The 20,971-nt window shown below is 37.7% G+C and overlaps 1 protein-coding gene across 5 annotated transcripts in view; it reads left to right on the forward strand.

The window, feature by feature from the left end:
• Positions 1 to 20,971, forward strand: part of LOC150083087 (sorting nexin-14-like) — an 842,525-nt gene that overhangs the window by 137,590 nt on the left and 683,964 nt on the right. For 3 of the 5 annotated variants that reach the window (XM_090377020.1, XM_090377024.1, XM_090377023.1), the window contains exon 5: positions 6,830 to 6,873. The exons of 1 other annotated variant lie outside the window; for it this stretch is intronic. In XM_090377020.1, coding sequence (XP_090233146.1) covers positions 6,830 to 6,873 — 44 coding nt within the window. The remainder of the gene's footprint in view (positions 1 to 6,829; positions 6,874 to 20,971) is intronic. One more of the 5 variants, XM_090377022.1, reaches the window with a different exon arrangement.

Consider the following 20,971-nt stretch of genomic DNA (forward strand, 5'->3'; position numbering starts at 1 on the left):
AGCCTTTTATCTGTGCCACTTCTCTGTGACACTAACCACACTGATGCAAAAAAATATGCATGCAAACTGATTATTGCATGAATATTTATTTTTAGTAAAATATGTAATGTTGAATTTTTAGCCTTTTTTACAGTAAAGCTTTTATGTTATATTAACTGTTGGTATTATACAAAAATTATGTGGCAACCCAAAGGTCGCGGGTTCGAATCCCGCCTCTGGCTTGAATCAAAGTACTGCAAAAACCTTGGGAGGTGCACTATGGCCACAGAAGCCGATGCGCCAACAACTACCAAAAAAAAAAAAAAAAAAATTTATGTAAATGAAATTGCTTCAATTGACTTTGTTTTCTTCATGTTTTATATAAATGGAAACAGTAATTTATTCTATGAGGTGTGATCACAAAGTTAGGGGATAATGTTTGGAAAGTGATGAAGTTTACTGGCTATTCAGATTAATTTCCTTTAAAGTACTCTCCTTGACCTGATTATACTAATTGGTAAAGATGTGAGTCATGAAATTTGAATGTGAGTCATCACATTCCCAAATCTTGTGCTAAAATTGACATACTCCCATAAACATCATTAGCAAAATTCATCAATGGTTCAGTGTTAGTGATTTCTGATTAGATCACAAGTATGAGTGACTGAATCACTGGGTTGTGAAGTTGAAGGGTGGACAGATCTATAGCCATCTTCCGCACATAGCGTCTTCTCTGAAAGATGTTTTAATATTTTGTGAGTTTTTGTTGCACATTTCCCTAATTTGAAATAAAATTTGATACAACTATTTTCTCTTAATTGTGTGCTAATTCTCACTGACTGCAGATAAACAGGTAATTCATGTTTTACTGTGTGTCTAGTTGAGTCATCAAATATATTGCAACAAGTCAATGTGATATGATATTCTGACCTGCTCCTCCAACATCTCTCAGAAGCCTTTCAGTTAAAGTAACCCTCCAATTTGTTCAGATTACGAACCTAAGGGTTCGTAATCTGAACAAATGGAAGAATCCCATCAGAATTCGGCATGCTCAACCCGTTCAAAGCCTCGCAGGTGCCTAGTCTCCATTCGCTGCAATTTGCGGAACTTAAGCCTCTCTTGGTAAGAGGATCTCTTCATTCCCCTCACCAATCTTGTTGCCCTTCTCTGTACACACTCAAGCAAATCTACATCCTTCCTAAAATGAGGCCTCCAGACCTGTACGCAGTACTCAAGGCATGGCCTGACCTTTGCCTTATACAGAGGGACAGTCACCTCCTTTTCCCTGCTAGCAAAATTCCTGTATATCATTGACAAAACCCCATGACCTGCTCTTGCAACCTGTCTGCATTGTTCAGAAAACTTTATATCTGACTGCACAATTACTCCCAGGTCTTTTCCATTTTCTACCACCCTAAGTGTAGTACCACACAGTTGGTACGTTCCTCTAGGGTTTCTTCTACCCATATGTACTACTTTGCATTTTTCTATGTTAAACTTCAGTTGCCACTTCTCAGCCCATCTTCCCAAATTTTCTAGATCATGTTGCAGTAGCACATTGCCATTACTGTCATTAACAACCCTGCCAACCTTTGTATCATCTGCAAACTTCGACACTAAGCCTGATATACCTTCATCAATATCATTGATAAATATACAAAACAACAGTGGGTCCAAAACCAAACACTGGAGGGGACTCCACCAACAACATTAGTCCCTGAGAGCAGTGTTCATTGGTTACCACTCTGTCTTCTCCCACTCAACCTCCATCTTATCCATTGTAGCAACTTACCCTTAATACCATTCTGCTCCAATTTGTACAGTAGTCTTCCATGCGCAACAGTGTCAAAAGCTTTCCTGAAATCCAAGTACAGTAAACCCCCGCTATTCGTGGTATCTGTATTCGCGGTCCCTGATTTAATATAAAATTAAACCTAAAAAAATGTGAATTTTAAAGCGCCTTGAACATTTTCCGCCATAAAAAAACATGGGCGTGGCTAAAAGTATCTTTCCCGGTCAAAACAGTGCTCAGTGGGTGGGGGGGGTGACAAAATCGCGAACATGGATGTTTCTCGCTAATCCTTGTTCAGTATGTGTTACGCACTTGTCATGGAAGGTTTCGTCGTGTGCTTTTAATTTATATGCTTATAAATTGAATAAATTTAACAATTTATAAATTGATATGCTTATAAAAGTGATAAATCTACCGTTTTGCAGTGTAAAACAGACTTTTTCGAGTGTGTTAATGGAAGAAAGTGACTTTATTGTGTACAAGTTCTAACTCGTACAAAAATATGGCTACGAATAACAAGGAAAATTTGAAAATAACAAACAAGGTGATGACATTAGCGAATAAAACTGAGTTATTTGATAAAATTTCTAATGGTGAAAGTGTCTCCTCAGTGGCAAAACATTATAAAATCAATGAGTCAATGGTATGATCATTGAAAAAATCGGAAGAAAAAATCCTCCGTAGTGTCCGTGAAAACGCACTAATTGCTTTACAAATTTTCTCTGTAACTCTTGATGTTAAATTATAAAAAATGGAAAAAGCTTTAAATCTGTGGATAGAAGACTGAACTCAAAATAAAATTCCGTTAAGTTCACTCATCATTCATGAAAAGGCAAAACATCTTTATCAACACTTTAGCGAAACTGGTGATAGCACTGGCGGGATAAGTTTTTTAGCTAGCAAAGGTGCTGGTTTGAAAGATTTGTTTGAAATTTCTAATAAATATTACATTTAATATTAAATTGTATCTTATTTTCATTTCGATCATATGTCATTTCGATCATATGCTTGCATATGATCGAAATGACACTATTCACTGTCTATGTACATAGTCATATTATGAAGGTACATATAATACATACATAGATAAAATTTTAGACTAGTTTTTCTTATATAATTCATACTTTGGAACGGAACCCCTTTATTACTATGGGAGCCATAACTCAGTATTCGTGTTTTCGGTATTCACGGCATTTCTCAGGAACGTAACCCTCGCGAATAGCGGGGGTTTACTGTATATGATATCAAAATTATTTTTCGCATTCAGTTCCTTTGTGACTGCATCATAGTATTTAATCAAATTTGTCAGACAAGACTTTCCCTTAACAAACCCATGCTGTGCCTGAATTATTGTTGCAGTCTTGTCTAGATGATCCTGCAATGCATCTTTAACCAGCGACTCCATTATTTTGCCCAGAACAGAAGTTAAACTAACTGGTCTTTAATTACTCGTGTCACCCTTTGTTCCCCCTTTGTGAATTGGGGATACGTTTGCACATCTCCAGTCCGTGTGGACCTCCCCTGAGTCCAAGGATGCTCTCATAATTATGGCTAAGGGTTTTCTTAGTTCTTTTGCTGCCTCCTTTAATATAACTGGATAGATCCCATCCACCCCAGGTGCCTTTCTTATGTTTAACTTCAACAATTTCTCCTCCACTTTGCTTTCAGTTATTACAAAATCATTAAGCACCCTGCTACAATTTGATAACCTTGTGGCATTTTCAATCTTTAATAACTCTTTATGTGTGAATGTAGATGCAAAATACTCATTCAGTTTATTTGCTATTTGAGCAGGATCATCAACGGTTGAACCATTTATATCAAGTGGACCAATCTGATTCATGCCCTTCCTTTTACAGTTTATATAAGTCAAGAAATCCTTGCTGTTTTTCTTAGCATCCTTTGCCAAGGATTTCTTGTAATCTGCCTTCGCCTGCCTAACCTCCTTTGTGTCTTGATTACAGACTAGCTTATATTTGATATAGGCTTCTGTGTTGCTTGTTAATTTATATGCATTTTTCTCCTCTGCCATGAGTCTCATTAGTTCATTTGACAACCATTTAGGCCTAAACCTTGAACAATATTTCTTAATAGGTATGAAATGTTTAGTAGCTTCCACAATTAATTCCTTGAATGCTTCCTACTTAGAATTTGCTGTTGGTAATGTCATCAGTTGGTCCCACTGTACAGAATTTAAAAGCTGTCTGAGACCACTGTAGTCACCTTTACGGAAGCAAAAACTCTTTACTTTACCCCTGATGGTAATTATACGTTTAAGTAAATCCCACATCAGTACACAGTAATCACTGCCACCTAGTGGTTCCTTTATCTGCAAATTCTTAATACACGAATGATCACTGCTGATAAATCCACAAAAGTCTTACTAGTGTGCGAGTGATCAACCGACAAGTTCCAGTCAATATCTGGGAAATTAGAATCCCCCTTATAAGACATCCTGATTTACTAGCCCACTCTATTTCTCTGTACAATTGTTCGTTGTACTCGTTCGAGTCATTAGGCCTATAACACACTCCTACTCTTATTTTTGCTTTTACAGTGCTTGCATCACACCAAACTGACTCAACAGTGCACTGTCCATCTATATCAACTGGATGCACTTCTTTTGATTTTGTTTTTATTAATGAGCAACATAACTCCTCCTCCCTTTCTATCCTGTCTATCCTTTCTGTGCACATTGTACTCCCCAAATTTCAATTCTGCATTCCTAATATCTGTGTGACACCAGATCTCTGAGATATCTCAACAATATCCACCTTTGTTGTCTTGACCAACACTTCAAATTCATCAAATTTATTTACTATACTTCTAACATTGGTATACTTGGTATACTTCCAAGTATACATGCACCTATTCTTCTTCTTAGTAACCAGAAGACGTCCCATATACCCGCCTGTTTCACAATGACTGCCATCAGTCCCTGAAACCCCCAGCACCCCTTGCTCCAGGCTGCTGCTTATTCTAATAGAAGTAGTGCAAGAATCACCTTCACCTCTGGCTGCGGCTACTTTTAACATTTTAGTCTGTGAATCCTCCCAAGCTAGAAGTTTTCTGAACCAACTAACACTGCCTCGATAGCAGCAGCCAAAATTCTTGCACTCTTTCTATTTAAGTGTATCCCATCCATGTAGAAACAGTCTCTCCTGTTTGCAAGCACAGACCCTGCTGAAAAAAATTCTACCCCATGAGCCTTGCACATTCCCTCCATGGTTGAATTGATTGACAAAGCTCTCATCATGTACTCCCTCCTATCGTGTCTGGGCAGATTTGCAGACACTCAAATTTAACCTTAACTCACGACTTTTTTGGAACATTGACCTGTACTTGTTAAGTACATCTGCCGATCTCCTACTCTTAATGTCATTGGTGCCAACGGGTACAACAATATCACCCTTTGTGCCCTTAAAAGATGATATATATATATATACTTCACAACGTCATCAGCTTTTTCCCCTGGCAGACATACGCTGGTCTTATTCCATCTATCCTTTTACACAATATATTACCCGTCTCCCTGACAATAGAGTCACCAACAATAACTAGTTCCTTTGGGACCAGCGCAAGTGTGTGGGCTATGTGAGGTAAAGGAATGTCACACCAAGGAGTGCTCTGTCCCAAAACCACCATGCTTGAATTGTGGCAGGGAGCATCCTGCATGTTCAAGAGCATGCCAAGGTGGAAGAAACAAATTGAGAAATTCAGGATGAAGCAATATAGCCTACATGCAGAAGCAAAGGAACAGGTAATGTTAGAAGAGAGAAAAAAAACAAAAAAAAAAACAGGAAATCTTATGCTGAAGTGATTTCGAGAAAGTGTTTTGCATCAGCACAAACTGATATTTCAGTCTCACCTCTTTTGTCTTTTATACCACATGCTCACTACTTGTTAACACAGTACACAAAGAAAAAGCAATAATCTTGATACCAAAGAAGGTAGTAGCATCTGAAGCACCACCTCCCCCACTATGCCCAACCTGTTATTAATGGGATTCAGTGGAAGTAAATGATGACAAGGAAGGTTCAGATGATCTTATTTTGAATCTTTATTTTGAAGATGATATGGATATTGCATGCTCTCTATTTCATAAAAACAGAATCAGAAGTGAAGCAGGCAAGTCAAAACCTGCATCACTTCAGAAGCCAGCTAATAATGGCTAAATTCTTACAGTGGAATTGGAATAGTTATGCATTCCAACAAAATATGAAAGTGAACTGCCAAAAAGCATTGGCTGCTCATCTTCATAAGAATGTTTAGCAGTGGGGGGTTCCTCTTTACATCCTGTTTTATTTTGGAAATGAAATGCACAAGGCATAATCCTTATGGGTTTTGATAATTAACTATATAGTATCGGTGTAAATACACCATAGTTAACCCATAAACTTTGAACTACTTATGTAGCGTAAAAGGCATTGTTTTGGTTGTGTCTCATATTGTGGTTGCCTTCACAACGAGATAGCTACTATTGCATTATTTAAAATAAATAATGCTTCTCTAGTAGAGAAGACTACTGTTATTTATTTTCAGCGGTACCACCATCCAGACGATCGTTTCGAAGCTATTGGGCTTCATCATCAGTGGGCAGGCAGGTACCCAGGTAATACAACAAGCCATCACAGTTGCGAAGTTATATCCACAATATGAGAGATGCCAAAAGGGTGTGGTAGTAATGTATTTTGGAAACGAAATGCACAAGGCATAATCCTTATGGGTTTTGATAATTAACTATATAGTATCGGTGTAAATACACAATAGTAGCAATCTCGTTGTGAAGGCAGCCACGGTGTGAGATGCAGTTGAAACGATGCCTTTTACGCTACATACGTAATTCAAGTTTATGTTCTTGTTCTTGAAATTAGCTTGCAAGCTGAACTGGGAAATTCATGAAGTTGTGAGTTTCTCCTCACTATTCAAAATCATGCAGGAATTGGTTTTGGTGAATTTTAAGTGACTTTTTAATTTTTAGTTATTAAAATTGTCAACTTGCAGTTATTGTCAGTGATGAACAAAAAAAAAATTTTTTTTTTTTTATTATTATTTCAGATTCTTAACATCATACTTACAAAACATATCTATTCATGGTACAGGTAAATATTTTGTATATTCTTATATAATTATTGTGTAATGGTTATTTTTTTGGTCTTTCCTATCCTGTTTATTTATTCAAATGTTAAAAAACAGGGGGAGAAACACTAAGAAACTAGTATAACATAATGTAACTTTGCAAAGTGTAAATTCTGCTACCTGAGTACTATGATAATATTAAAGATTGGGGAGGGGGGTCACTTTACTTCAAATTTATTATTATTTTTTTAAACTTCATTTTTCTTTATTTTTCCAGATATTCTGTGTATGAATTGACCTTTAAAACATCAAATATAAAATATTGAGTTTGAGCTAGGTATAAAATCAAGTCTATGCATGTTCTAGTTTATGCATATATTTGCTTTTATGAACATACTGGCTGATTATTTCCCTACAGGTTGATAATGTTTTTAATTCTACATTGACCAATAGTTTTTGAGTTCGCTGGTTCTTGAAGATGTTTCCCATGCATAGATGTAAATACAATGCAATACATACTGTATCTGACTTCCCATGTTACTTAAATGCATGTTGTAACAAGGTTGTTCCTTGTGTTGTAAAGCAGCTACATGTCAATTGCACTTTTTTGAATCAAGAACACTGAATGCATAATTTAAAAAAGTTTAAACATTTTATTTTTACCCAGTGATGTTACAAAATGGAAGAAACTCTTGGAGAACAAGTCACTGTTATCAAGGACTTGATCAGTAAGCTGTTGCAAAATTAAAAAAGCAACGAGGTATAAAATATCACAAGTGTCGTGAATTAAAACAGATCGAGAGGCAATCATGAATCAGTTTATAGGAAATGCTACTCTGAGCAAGAAATTACAAAGAGAATCAACCAGAGATGTTGATGAAGTCCTATTTTGTTGGTACACCCAAGCTCGTGATCTTGGCAATCTAATTTTCAAGTCACTTCTCCTTCAAAAAATAAAAGCTTTAGCAAAGCAACAGTCATTCTGTAGTGTAACTTTGTGATTGGTATGCAGTAAATATTTAATATAAAAAAAAAAATTAATGCTATGTGATAAATATTTTATCAGTTGAGTATCTAAAATTGTCTACCATCTAGGAGTTCAAATTTGTATATTGATTGACTCCTGTATACTGATCCTCCTTTCTGTTATTTCTTATGGGAACAGTAGCTGTTTCCTTCTTTGTAGCATATACACTGCTTTTCAGAAAAGCAACTATCATCATCTCTCTTCTCTGCACCTTTTCCAACAGTTCTAACATCTATCCTGAAATGAGGCTTCCATACCGAAATGCTACACAAGATGCAGCCTAAACATTGCTTTCTACAATAGAATTTGTTCCTGCTGTCAAAATTCCTCTTTGTTATTGATAGAGCCTCATTAGCTGTCCTAACAACATGTCTGCACTACTCAAAGAATTTAATGTCAGGTGGTATAATTATTAGCACTATGATTAATGATGGCAAATGATGTAAGAAAGCAAGCTTATACAGCATCGGCTGAGAAAAAAAAAACCCTCCATTTCCTATAATAGTTTGTCTAGTTCTTCCTTGAATTTATTTATAAACTGTCAACTTCCACAACAACAGATTGAAGTTTTTTCCAACAAACTATTACATCTATTCTGCAACCGTACTTTCTTAGTTTGAATTTGTTTTCTTGTGCATAGTCTGAGCAAGAGGACGAATGCTATCAGCATTGAGCTTGCTCAATCCATTCAAAGCCTTAAACACCTCAATCAGATCACCTCGAAGTGTCTAGGCTCCAGACAATTTGCAGAACTGAAGCCTTTCTTAGTAAAAGCATCCCATTTGTTCCACTTACCATTCTCAATGCCCTTCTTTGTACTCATTCCAGCAGCTCTAAAATGAGCGATACTCACCCTTCCTAAAATGAGGCCTCCAGACCTGTATGCAGTATGTGTGGCCTGACCATTGCCTTATACAATTGGATAATTGCCTCTTCATCTCTGCTAGAAAAATTTCTGTATAACATTGACAAAACTCTGTAAGCTGTCCTGGCAGTCTGTCTGCACTCAGAACTTCGTATCCAACTGCACAGTTACCCTCCAAACAGGCCTCTGCGGTTGGGTATATCCATACTGTTTTTTTGAGTCTTTTTCACCAACCTTGCGTAGAATTAAAACACCAGGGAAACTAAACTTTTGATAACTGATTTATAATAAGTCAAAATACCCGCATCTACAACAAATTTAACTTTATAAAAACTCTACATATAAATTATTAAAATCTGCTACATTACAATCAATAAAATGCATAAAATATACTGATTAAAACGATAAAAACCGTAGCTTTCAAAGGCTCAGCCTTCTTCTTCAGCGGTAAACCTTGCTATACAGTACAACTTTAAATATCAGCAGGCTAACGGTACTCCTCACGTGTTTCCATTCTCGTGTGCTTCGTTCTCTCGCGTTGTGGAACTGGAAGTGGCTCGAGTGGAAGCCACACGGAATCGTTCATCCCTTTTGAGGATAGTGGTCTCAAAGATGGGATGAACGATTCCGTGTGGCTTCCACTCGAGCCACTTCCAGTTCCACAACGCGAGAGAACGAAGCACACGAGAATGGAAACACGTGAGGAGTACCGTTAGCCTGCTGATATTTAAAGTTGTACTGCATAGCAAGGTTTACCGCTGAAGAAGAAGGCTGAGCCTTTGAAAGCTACGGTTTTTATCGTTTTAATCAGTATATTTTATGCATTTTATTGATTGTAATGTAGCAGATTTTAATAATTTATATGTAGAGTTTTTATAAAGTTAAATTTGTTGTAGATGCGGGTATTTTGACTTATTATAAATCAGTTATCAAAAGTTTAGTTTCCCTGGTGTTTTAATTCTACGCAAGGTTGGTGAAAAAGACTCAAAAAAACAGTATGCACAGTTACCTCCAGGTTCTTTTTATTTTCCACTGAATGTGGTACCACAGTTGGTATGTTACTCTGGGGTCACTACTACTCATATGAAGTACCTTGCATTTGTCAATGTTAAATTTCAATTAGCATTTCTCAGCCCATCTGCCTAACTTAGATTCTGTTGCAGCAGCAGCATACCGTAATTCTTGTCAATAACCACTCTGCCAACCTTTGTATCATCTGCAAACTTGGACATTAAGCCTGATATACTTTCATCAATATCATTGATAAATATACAAAAACAACAATGGGGGCCCAACACCAAACCCTCGTGGACTCCATTAATAACATTTGTCTACAAAAAGCAGTGGCCATTGATTAACACTGTCTTCTCCCATTCAACCATCCCTTTATCCATAGGAGCAACTTTCTCTAATTTTCCATAATGCTCCAATTTGTGCAGCAGTCTTATGTGCAACAATATCAAAAGCTTTCCTGAAATGTATATATCAAAATTATTTTTTTGCATCCAGTTCCTTTATGACCACATTATAGTATCCAATCAAATTGGTCAGACAAGATTTCTACTTAACAAACCCATGCTATGTCTGAAGTATAATTGCAGCCTTTTCTAGTTAATCCTGCATTACTTCTTTAACAGAAGTTAAAGAAGTAATTCAGGATCAACTAGAAAGTATTTCCCTGGAACAGAAGTTAAATGACTAGGTCTGTAATTACTTGTATCAACCTTATCCCTTGGTCTTTTTCGTTCTTCACTAACCTGAGCTGGCTACCTAAATGGTATGCTGGTTTGGGATTATTGTTACTCAAATGGCAGTATCTTCATTTATCGGTTAAACTACTTTGCCATTTTTCAGCCTATCCTAATTCATTTCACAAATATACGTGGTCTCAATTCTAATCTCAACGATGTCCATTTCCACTTGCAGTCTGCAAAACCTCATGTACTTTTTCTGACAGAATCTCAGTTATCGGTTGATTCTACTACTGCTCATCTCAGATGCCCAAATTATTCGCTGTATGATTCCTTTCGCCTCAAAGGTGGTACTTGTGCATATGTCCATTCTGATATTCCCTGTCAGAGACTTGGCAATTTGGAATCTCCTCTCTTTGATCTTCTCTGGCTTAAAATCTCTCTACCTCATTGTGTCAAATTCATCTGTTTCTCTACCGTTCTCCCAACTCGACTGATCACTTGGAGCTCTTTGACTTCCTCTCGTTGCAACTTGACTTTCTCCAGTCCAACTCTCCTAACAGTGAGGTAATTTTCCTTGGTGATTTTAATGTTCACAACCCCAGCTGGCTTCCGTTTTCTGGTCACACCGACCCAGCAGGTCGAGATGCTGAGGCTTTTGCAATTACTAATGACCTAGCACAGATTGTTCATTTACCTACAAGAATACCGGACAATCCTAATCGTACAGCCAATACGCTTGATCTTTTTCTCACAAACAACCCTTCGAAGTACACGGTCGAAGCGAGAGCTCCTTTAGGCACTTCAGATCACAACTTGGTGATTGTCTCTTCTCCAATGGAACCTTTATCTCATGGCTATTCCGAACCTCGTGTTGTTTGGCATTACAAGAATGCAAAATGGGATGACCTGCGAGACTTCTTTTCTTCTTTTCCTTGGTCGGATTACTGTTTTAAAAGTTCTGATGTCAACGTTTGCTCAGATCGTGTCAGTGAAATTATTCTTGCAGGAATGGAATCCTTTATCCCACACTCCACTTTAAAATCTCGTCCTTTATCTAAACCTTGGTTTTCCAATAAATGTGCTAAGGCTGTCCAAGAGAAGAATTTTGCATATCGTAATTGGCTTGTTTCTAATTCTTCAGTTTCATTTTCTGCCTACACCAAAGCTCGCAACAATTGTTAAGCAGTTATTAATCAGTCCAAACTAGAGTTTGAACAGGCTAAGAGTAGAAAACTTGCTTCTTGCCCTAATGGTAGCCGAGCATTCTGGTCTCTTGCCAAAGCTATTGGCCGCAACTTTGCCCATCTCTGCTCCCACCTCTGTCCAAACCAGATGGTTCTGTTGTCACTTCAGCCAAGGATAAAGCTGACCTGCTAGCATCCCATTTTTCTTCCAGCTCATGTATTAATGATCTTGGTAAAACACCTCCCACCATTCCCAACACACTCCATTCAATGCCTCCTGTGGTCTTCCATCAAAAGGATATCAGAAGGATTTTGATGAATCTCGATGCTAAGGAAGCTCCAGGTCCTGATGGTATTTCTCCACTTGTTCTCAAAACCTGTGCTCCTGAACTTACTCCTATTCTTTGCTGCCTTTTTTCACTTTCGTATTCTAAAGGTGTTTTTCCTTCTGCTTGGAAATTTGCTCATATCCAGCCAGTTCCTAAAAAGGGTGACAAATCCTTCCCATCCAATTATCGTCCCATTGCAATTACTTCTACTCTTTCTAAAGTAATGGAGAAATCAATTAACCGCCAACTCTTAAACTACCTAGAAACCTTCTGTCTGATCAACGATCACCAGTATGGATTCCGTCAGTGTCGATCCACTGGTGATATTCTGGCTTATGTTACCCATTTATGGACTAATTCAGTGGAAAGGTTTGGTGAAACACAAGTACAGTAAACCCCCGCTATTCGCGGTATCTGTATTCGCGGTTTCGCGTATTCGCGATCGGCGATTTAATATAAAATGAAACCTATAAAAATGTGAATTTTAAAGCGCTGTGAATATTTTCCGCCATAAAAAAACATGGGCGTGGCTAAAATTATCTTTCCCGGTCAAAACAGCGCTCAGTGGGTGGGGGGAGAGGGGTGACAAAATCGCGAGCGTGGATGTTTCTCGCTAATCCTTGTTCAATATGTGTTATGCGCTTGTTATGGAAGGTTTCGTCGTTTGCTTTTAATTTATATGCTTATAAATTGAATAAATTTATAAATTGATATGCTTACAAAAGTGATAAATCTACCGTTTTGCAATATAAAACAGACTTTTTTGAGTGTGTTAACGGAAGAAAGTGACTTTATTGTGGACAAGTTCTTTCTACCCCTACAAAAATATGACTACGAATAACAAGAGAAATGTGAAAATATCAAAGAAGGTGATGACATTAGCGAATAAAATTGAGTTATTAGATAAAATTTCTAATGGTGAAAGTGTCTCCTCAGTGGCAAAACATTATAAAATCAATGAGTCAACGGTACGATCAATCAAAAAATCGGAAGAAAAAATCCGCCGTAGTGTCCATGAAAATGCGCTAATTGCTTCAAAAATTTGCTCTGTAACTCGTGATGTTAAATTATAAAAAATGGAAAAAGCTTTAAATCTGTGGATAGAAGACCGAACTCAAAATAAAATTCCATTAAGTTCACTCATCATTCGCGAAAACGCAAAACTCCTTATCAACCCTTTAGCGAAACTGGTGATAGCACTGGCGGGATAGGTTTTTTAGCTAGCAAAGACGCTGGTTTGAAAGATTTGTTTGAAATTTCTAATAAATATTACATTTAATATTAAATTGTTTCTTATTTTCATTTCGATGCCATATGCTTGCATTTCACTATGTACTGTTTAGGTATATAGTCATATTATGAAGGTAGATATAATACATACATAGACAAAATTTTAGACTAGTTTTTCTTATATATTTCATACTTTGGAATGGAACCCCTTTATTACTATGGGAGCCATAACTCACTATTCGCGTTTTCGGTATTCGCGGCATTTCTCAGGAACGTAACCCCCGCGAATAGCGGGGGTTTACTGTAGTTGCTCTTGACATCTCAAAGGCTTTTGATCGTGTTTGGCATAAAGGTCTTCTAAACAAGCTTCCATCTTATGGTTTGCCAACTGTTTTTAGTAATTGGTTATCCAGTTTTCTCTCTGATCGCTCACTGAGGGTGATGGTTGATGGCTCTCTGTCTTCTAACTTCACTAATGCCGGTGTCCCCCAAGGTTCAGTTCTTTCCCCCCACTCTTTCCCTCTTGTATATCAATGACCTTCTTCCATTGACTGGAAATCCTATCCATAGTTTTGCCGATGATAGCATATTGCCTTCAACTTCCCATTTTGAGAAACCTTGTCCTGCTCAATCAGCTTCAACTTCTCGAAAATCTGCTACCAATTCCTTAAATGCCGATCTTCAGGTAATTCTCCAGTGGGGCAAAGACAACTTAGTTGATTTCAACCCTTCTAAAACTCAGTCTTGTCTTATATCTCGCAAAAAGGATTCTTCTGCTCCTATGCTTATCTTTAGTGACACTCCAATTTCTAGGCAGAAGGATATATCTCTTTTGGGGATTACCCTGACTTCTAATCTCTCTTGGCACAAGCACATTACAAATATTGCTTCCTCTGCATAAAAAAAAAACTTGTTTTTCTCTTTCGCCCTCGCCGTTACTTTTCTTCCAAACAGTTGTTCACTCTGTACAAATCACAAATCTGCCCTACCATGAAATATTTTTCCCACATATGGGGTGGTGCTCCTAAAACCTCTCTCAGGCTTCTAGATTCCATTCAGAAGAGGGCATTTAGGTTAATTAATGATTCATCTCTAACAGAGTCTCTCCACTCGCTGTCTCATAGATGCACTGTTTCTGCTGCATTCCTCTTCTACAGATACTTCCATGGGCACTGTTCTTCTGAATTAGCTTCTATAATTCCCGCTCTCTCTTTCAAAACAGTCCGAACATGTGCCACCACCAGCCAACATCCATTTACTGTCCAACTTCAAACCCACAGAACCAACTTTTCATCTTCCTCATTTATTCATTCAACTGCCGTTTTCTGGAACAACCTTCCTTCGTACGTATTTCCTGAAAATTACAATCTACAGAAGTTCAAGTCCAATGTCAACAAATATCTTCTTTCGTCTTCTCAATCTCCAACTCAAGCACGGTACTAAGTACTATAGGTTCTAATACTTCTCGTGTTTGGGGTTCACATAAAAAAAAAAAAAATCTGCCTAATTTATCCAGGTTTTGTTGGAGCGACTTTGTTTCATCAGCAAACAGTCATCAGACTTAATATGCCTTCATGGGTATTGTTCACGTTCTGAACTCTGATGGATTCCATTTATAACATTCATGAAAATTAGTGACCACTAACTTGTCTCCAATGCCACACTGCTCTAGTTGAAAAGTATTCATTCATGTGAACAATATCTTTATTCTAAATCCAAAGCTTTATTCTAATCCAAGTAATGTCCAAATTAGTTTCTGCATTCAGCTCTTTTCTGACTTTACTCACACTAGCTATTCAAATTAGTCGCATAAGATCTACCCTTAACAGATCTCTGCAGTGATATCTATTAAATTGCATTTCTGTTAAGGCGATCCTGTGTTATTTATTTAACTACAGACTCCATTATTTTCCCTTACACAGATTCAAACTTATAAGACTATAATTAATCATTTTGCATTTTGGCTCCTTCTTCCTTTTGTGTTTAGTGGATAGGAGTGACATTTGTGCATCTCCCATCTGTAATGATGTCTAAATGGCCTTAACAGCAACTGATAATTCAGTGTAGAAAAGGAAAAAAAAGGTAAAAAAAAAAGACTGATTAAAAAAAAAAAAAAAAGACTAATTTGGTGAGTTTGGCGTTTGAAAAAAAAGCAGCAGCAGTATCTAGACATACTGCACAAAATTCGCGCATTATGGCCATAGATGCTGAAAAAAAAGCAGCAGCAGTATCTAGACATACTGCACAAAATTCGCGCATTATGGCCATAGATGCTAATGCACCAAATAAATCCCCAACCAACCAACTGCACAAAATGTTATTTCCATGGGTACCACCAAAGTAATAAAAGCAAAATTAAAGAAAGAATGGGAAAATTTAGCCATCTTCATTGCAAATTTGAATCAACTATATATGTCCATTAGTATAATGATTATTATGGACAATAATCACAGTCATTTCCTCACAATTGATTATTATGCTACAGAGATTGGCAAATGTCACCCCCTCTTAATGAATATCATGCCCATTAAATAATTATTCTGAATTATTATAACATAGCACATGAAACTGTATTCATAAGTTAACCACAAATATAAAATTTATTTGTTAGATACAAATAAAAAAATTTATTTGAAAAAGAATAAGTGAATAATGATTATTCCTAACAGATTGTTTCATTTTGTATGACTGAAACTCATTTTTTGTTCTTGAGTAAAATAAACACTTTCTATTTGTGATAATTTTATTTATTCAAGTAGTCATATTACACATAGTAATCATTTTATTTTGCCTGGAGATATGTTGGATTCTCTGATTGATTTTTCCACAATATTTGTGTCAAAGTTGATCGCAGAATACTGTTTAGATTGGTTGTCTGGGTTAAGGTAATGTTCCAGTTCGGTGGTTATTTTATTTAGTAAGTAAATTAACTTTTAAATTACATACTTTTTATTTATACTTCTAATTTTTGCCTCTTAATAGTTAAATTTTTTTTGTCAAAAGAATCAAGGAATAAGCTAGATCAGAGATTAGCATTAGCATTAGTAGAGGCATTTGATGCAAGAAAGCAAGCTTATGCAGCATCAGCCAAAAAAAAAAAAAAAATAAAGTAAAATAAATAAATAAAAAATAACCACTTCCACTTCACCCCTCTGTTCGTTCGAAATAGCTGTCCAGCTGAGCCTTAAACTTATTTAGGCTATCAACTTCCACGACAAGGGATGGAAGTCTGTTCCACCTACCAACCACCCGCTGGCTAAAGGCAAATTTCCGCACATTTATCCTACATCTGTCTTTCCTCAATTTGAATTTATGCCCTCTCAGGTGATTATTCTGAGCAAGAGGAAGAATCCCATCAGCATTGAGCATGCTCAAACCATTCAAGTACACCTCTATCAGATCACCTCGCTGGTGCCTAGTCTCCAGACACTGTAATTCGCAAAACTTATGCCTTTCTTCGTAAGAACACCCCTTTGTTCCATTCACTAATCTTGTTGCCCTTCTCTGTACTCGTTCCAGCAGCTCTACATCCTTCTTGAAATGAGGCTTCCAGACTGTATACAGTACTCTAGGTGTGGCCTTACCATTGCCTTATACAAGGGAATAATGACCTCCTTATCCCTGCTAGAAAAATTCCTATATATCATTGACAATACACCATGAGCTACTCTTGCAGCCCATCCGCACTGCTCAGAGAACTTCATATCTGCCTGCACAACCACCCCCAGGTCCCTTTCATTCCCTACCACTGTTAGTGTAGTACCACAGAGTTGATACGTTGCTCTGGGGTTGCTGTTTCCCATATGTAGTACTTTACATTTGTCAATGTTAAACTTCATTTGCCACCTCTCAGCCCATCTGCTCAACCTTTCCAGATCCTGTTGCAGCAGCATAGTGTCAGTAGTGTCCTTGACAACCCTGCCAACCTTCGTATCGTCTGCAAACTTGGACATTAAGTTTGATATGCCATCATCAATATCATTTATAAATACAGAAAACAATAAAGCACCCAATACTGAGCCCTGAGGGACTCCACTAATAACATTAGTCCATGATGAGCAGTGTCCATTAATTACCACTCTCTGTCTTCTCCCCCTCAACCACCCCTTTATCCATAGCAGCAATTTGCCTCCAGTGCCACACTGCTCCAATTTGTGCAGCAGTCTTCCATATGCAACAGTATCAAAAGCCTTTCTAAGATCCAAGTATATAATATCAAAGTTATCCCCTGCATCCAGTTCTTTTGTAACTGCATCATAGTATCCAGTCAAATTGGTCAGGCAAGACTTCCCCTTAACAAAACCATGCTGTGTCCGAGCTATAACTGAAGTCTTGTCTAGATGATCCTGCAGTGCTTCTTTAACCAGTGCCTACATTAATTTTCCAGGAACAGAAGTTAAACTCACAGGTCTATAATTACTTGTGTCAGCCTTTGATCCTCCCTTGTGAATTGGGGTCACATTTGCACATCTCCATTCCATGGGTACCTCCCCCGAGTCCAAGAAAGCTCTCATAATTATGGCTAAGTGTTTGCTTACTTCCTTTGCTGCCTCCTTTAATATAACTGGATAGATCCCATCCACCCCAGGTGCCTTTCTTGTGTTTATCTTCAACAATTTCTCCTCCACTTTACTCTCAGTTATTACAAGATTATTTAGCTTACTGCTAGAGTTGAGTACACCTCTGGCATTCCCCTCGCTGAATAACTCCTCATGTGTGAATGCCGATGCAAAATATTCATTTAGTTTGTTAGCTACCTGAGCAGGGTCATCAACAGTTGACCCATCAATATCAAGTGGACCAATCTGATTCATCCACTTCCTTCTAGAGTTTACATAAGTAAAGAACTCTTTGCTGTTTTTCTTTGCATCCCTTGCCAAGGATCTCTTGTAATCTGCCTTTGCCTGCCTAACTTCCTTTTTAACTTGGTTACAGATCAACTTGTATCTATCATAGGCTTCTGTGTCACGTGTTAATTTGTATGTATCCCATGCATTTTTCTTCTCTGCCATATGCCTCATTAGTTCATCTGAACATCCATTTAGGCCTAAACCTTGAACAATATTTCTTAGTTGGTATGTAAAGCCTAGTAGCTTCCAAGATAAGTTCTTTGAATGCTTCCCATTTTGAATTTGCTGTTGGTAACATCATCAGTTGATCACACTGTATAGAATTTAAATACTGTCTCAGTCCATCGTAGTCGCCTTTACGAAAGCTATACCCCTTCCCTTTACCCCTAATGGTAGTTACCTCTTTGAGTAACTCCCACTTCAGAACACTGTGATCACTGCCACCTAGTGGTTCATTTATCTGCAGATTCTTAATGCATGAAGAATCACTACTGATAATCAAATCAACAGTATTACTCCCTCTAGTTGCCTCCCGAACATGCTGATGTAGAAAACAATCATCCAATAAATCCACAAAAGTCTTGCTAACCCTCAAATTCTAGTCAATATCTGGGAAATTAAAATCCCCCATTATAAGACTCTCTGATTTACTGGCCCACTCTATTTGCCTGTACAGTTTCTTATTATACTCATCAGAGTCATTAAGCCTGTAGCACACTCCTACTCTCAATTTTGATCTTCCAATGCTTATGTCACACCAAACTGACTTGACACTGCACTGTCCAGCGATGTCGACTGGCTTCACTTGCTTGGATTTTGTGTTTCTTAACTAATAGCATAACCCTTCCTCCCTTCCTATCCTGTCTATCCTTTCTGTAGACATTGTACTCCCCAAATTCCAGTTCTGCATTCCTTATATCTGTGTGACACCAAGTCCCAGAAATCCCAATAATATCTGCCTTTGATGTTTTGAGCAATACCTCAAATTCATCAAATTTTTTTACTAAACTCCTAGCATTGGTGTACATGCAAGTATACATGCACCTGCTCTTCCTTTTAGTCACCCTAACACAACCCATGTGTTCACTTGTACCCTCATGATTCCCAGCAGTCTCTGGAATATCCTGCAACTTATTTTCCAGGCTGCTGCTCATTCCAATAGAAGGAGTACAAGAATCACTTTCTCCTCTGCCAGTGGCTACTGTTAATCTATTAGTCCTTGTATCCCCCCAATTTAGCAGTTTTCCGACCCACCTAACACTGCCTTGATAGCATCAGCAAACATTCTTGCACCCTTTCTATTTAAGTGTATCCCATCCCTGTAGAAGCAGTCTCTCCTGTTAACAAGTACAGACCAGGGTGAAAAAAATTCTATCCCTTGAACCCTGCACAGTCTTTCCAGGGCCGAATTGATCGACCAGGCTCTCGTCATATACTCCCTCCTATCGTGTCTGGGCAGAATTGTAGACACTTTTAAATTCAACCCCAAATTCATGGCTTTTTTTCATCAGTGACCTGTGCTTGTTAAGTAATTCCGTCGGTCTCCTACTCTTTATATCATTAGTGCCAACATGTACAACTATATCACCTTTTGTGCCCTTAAAAGATGATATCCGCTCTACAACGTCATCAACCTTTGCCCCTGGCAGACGTACCCTGGTCCTGTTCCACTTATCCTTTTTACAAAGCATGTTTCCCGTTTCCCTGACAAGAGTCACCAACAACTACTAGTTTCTTTGGGACCAGCGCATTCTGCCTTGGGGGTTGCCGCTGTGTTGCGCGATGACCAAGTGCAAGCTCTGGCATTGGTGTGGGCAGCTGGCAGCTTGATGGGCCCCTCACTTGTAATCCTTTGAGGGCATCCACCCTGTCCTTCAAGCTCTCATAAAGGCCCATAACAACGCTGAGTTTTCGCCTGATTTCCTTACACTCCTTGCATCGTGCACATACAAAGACATCCCCCATGGCAGTATCATGTCCCATACCTGACTGCTCCGCAAACATCAAGCAAATAATGCATCTTAAAAGGCTGTGATTCAGAGGGCAACTGCCCCCCTCAGTTCTCCCCTGAGCTACAGCATTCCCATTAGCTTGAGACTTTTGCTTTGCTGTTCTGGTTTGAGTCATGATTTCGATTTACTTTCAATAAAATTTCAATTTCAGTACAAAATTAAATCCTAAACTTGTATCCCAACACAGTTATAACGCTATATTTATGTTTCAGTAACGAGTGTTATCTACGAAATCCCTTTATATAACTTCCGTATCAAGTTATGTATTAATTATTTATTGTTACTAATTATTTATGTTACGTAACCTAAGTGGTTATATGTATAGTTAAAATTACAATTTAATTGCCAATGAAGTTCGACAAGATTAATAGATTTTACTGATTAATTTTCCCGTAACAATGGCGACTATTTATGAACGGTAAACACGTGGATTTGATACCCTTTCCGATACTAAGTAATACCTACAAAATCTCTATCTAAGTTACTTTAAACTTAAGTACCATAAATAGGAATATAAAGCTACTCTAGAAAATAAGTTAATATGTCAATTTAAACTAATAAAGCAGAAAATAAATCAGGAAAAAACTTCTCTGTTCCAAGAGCAGCAGAAAGGCACGTCCGCTCCGGCAACCCTCGTCCCCAGACCCCGATGGTGAACCCATGGCACACGTATAAATTTTTTGGGCATGCTGAATTCAGATCATCCCAAAAGAATATCAAACTTCATGCAGTGATTTGTCTGAAGTCAGAGTGGTGAGACGTACTGACAAAATTGTGAAACAAAATTAATAAAAAAATTTGTATATTTCACACATTTGTTCAGAACATAAATTATTGGTAAAGTTATGTGAGATATATTATTCACATTCAGTATTTAGTGTCATTGTCAATTATGGTTTGTATGTCGCGTGGAGATTGTAGATTATTCTT

Source organism: Mastigoproctus giganteus, chromosome 7 (genome assembly GCF_048544385.1).
Source record: "Mastigoproctus giganteus isolate SK-2022 chromosome 7, ASM4854438v1, whole genome shotgun sequence".
Lineage (NCBI taxonomy): Eukaryota > Metazoa > Arthropoda > Arachnida > Uropygi > Thelyphonidae > Mastigoproctus > Mastigoproctus giganteus.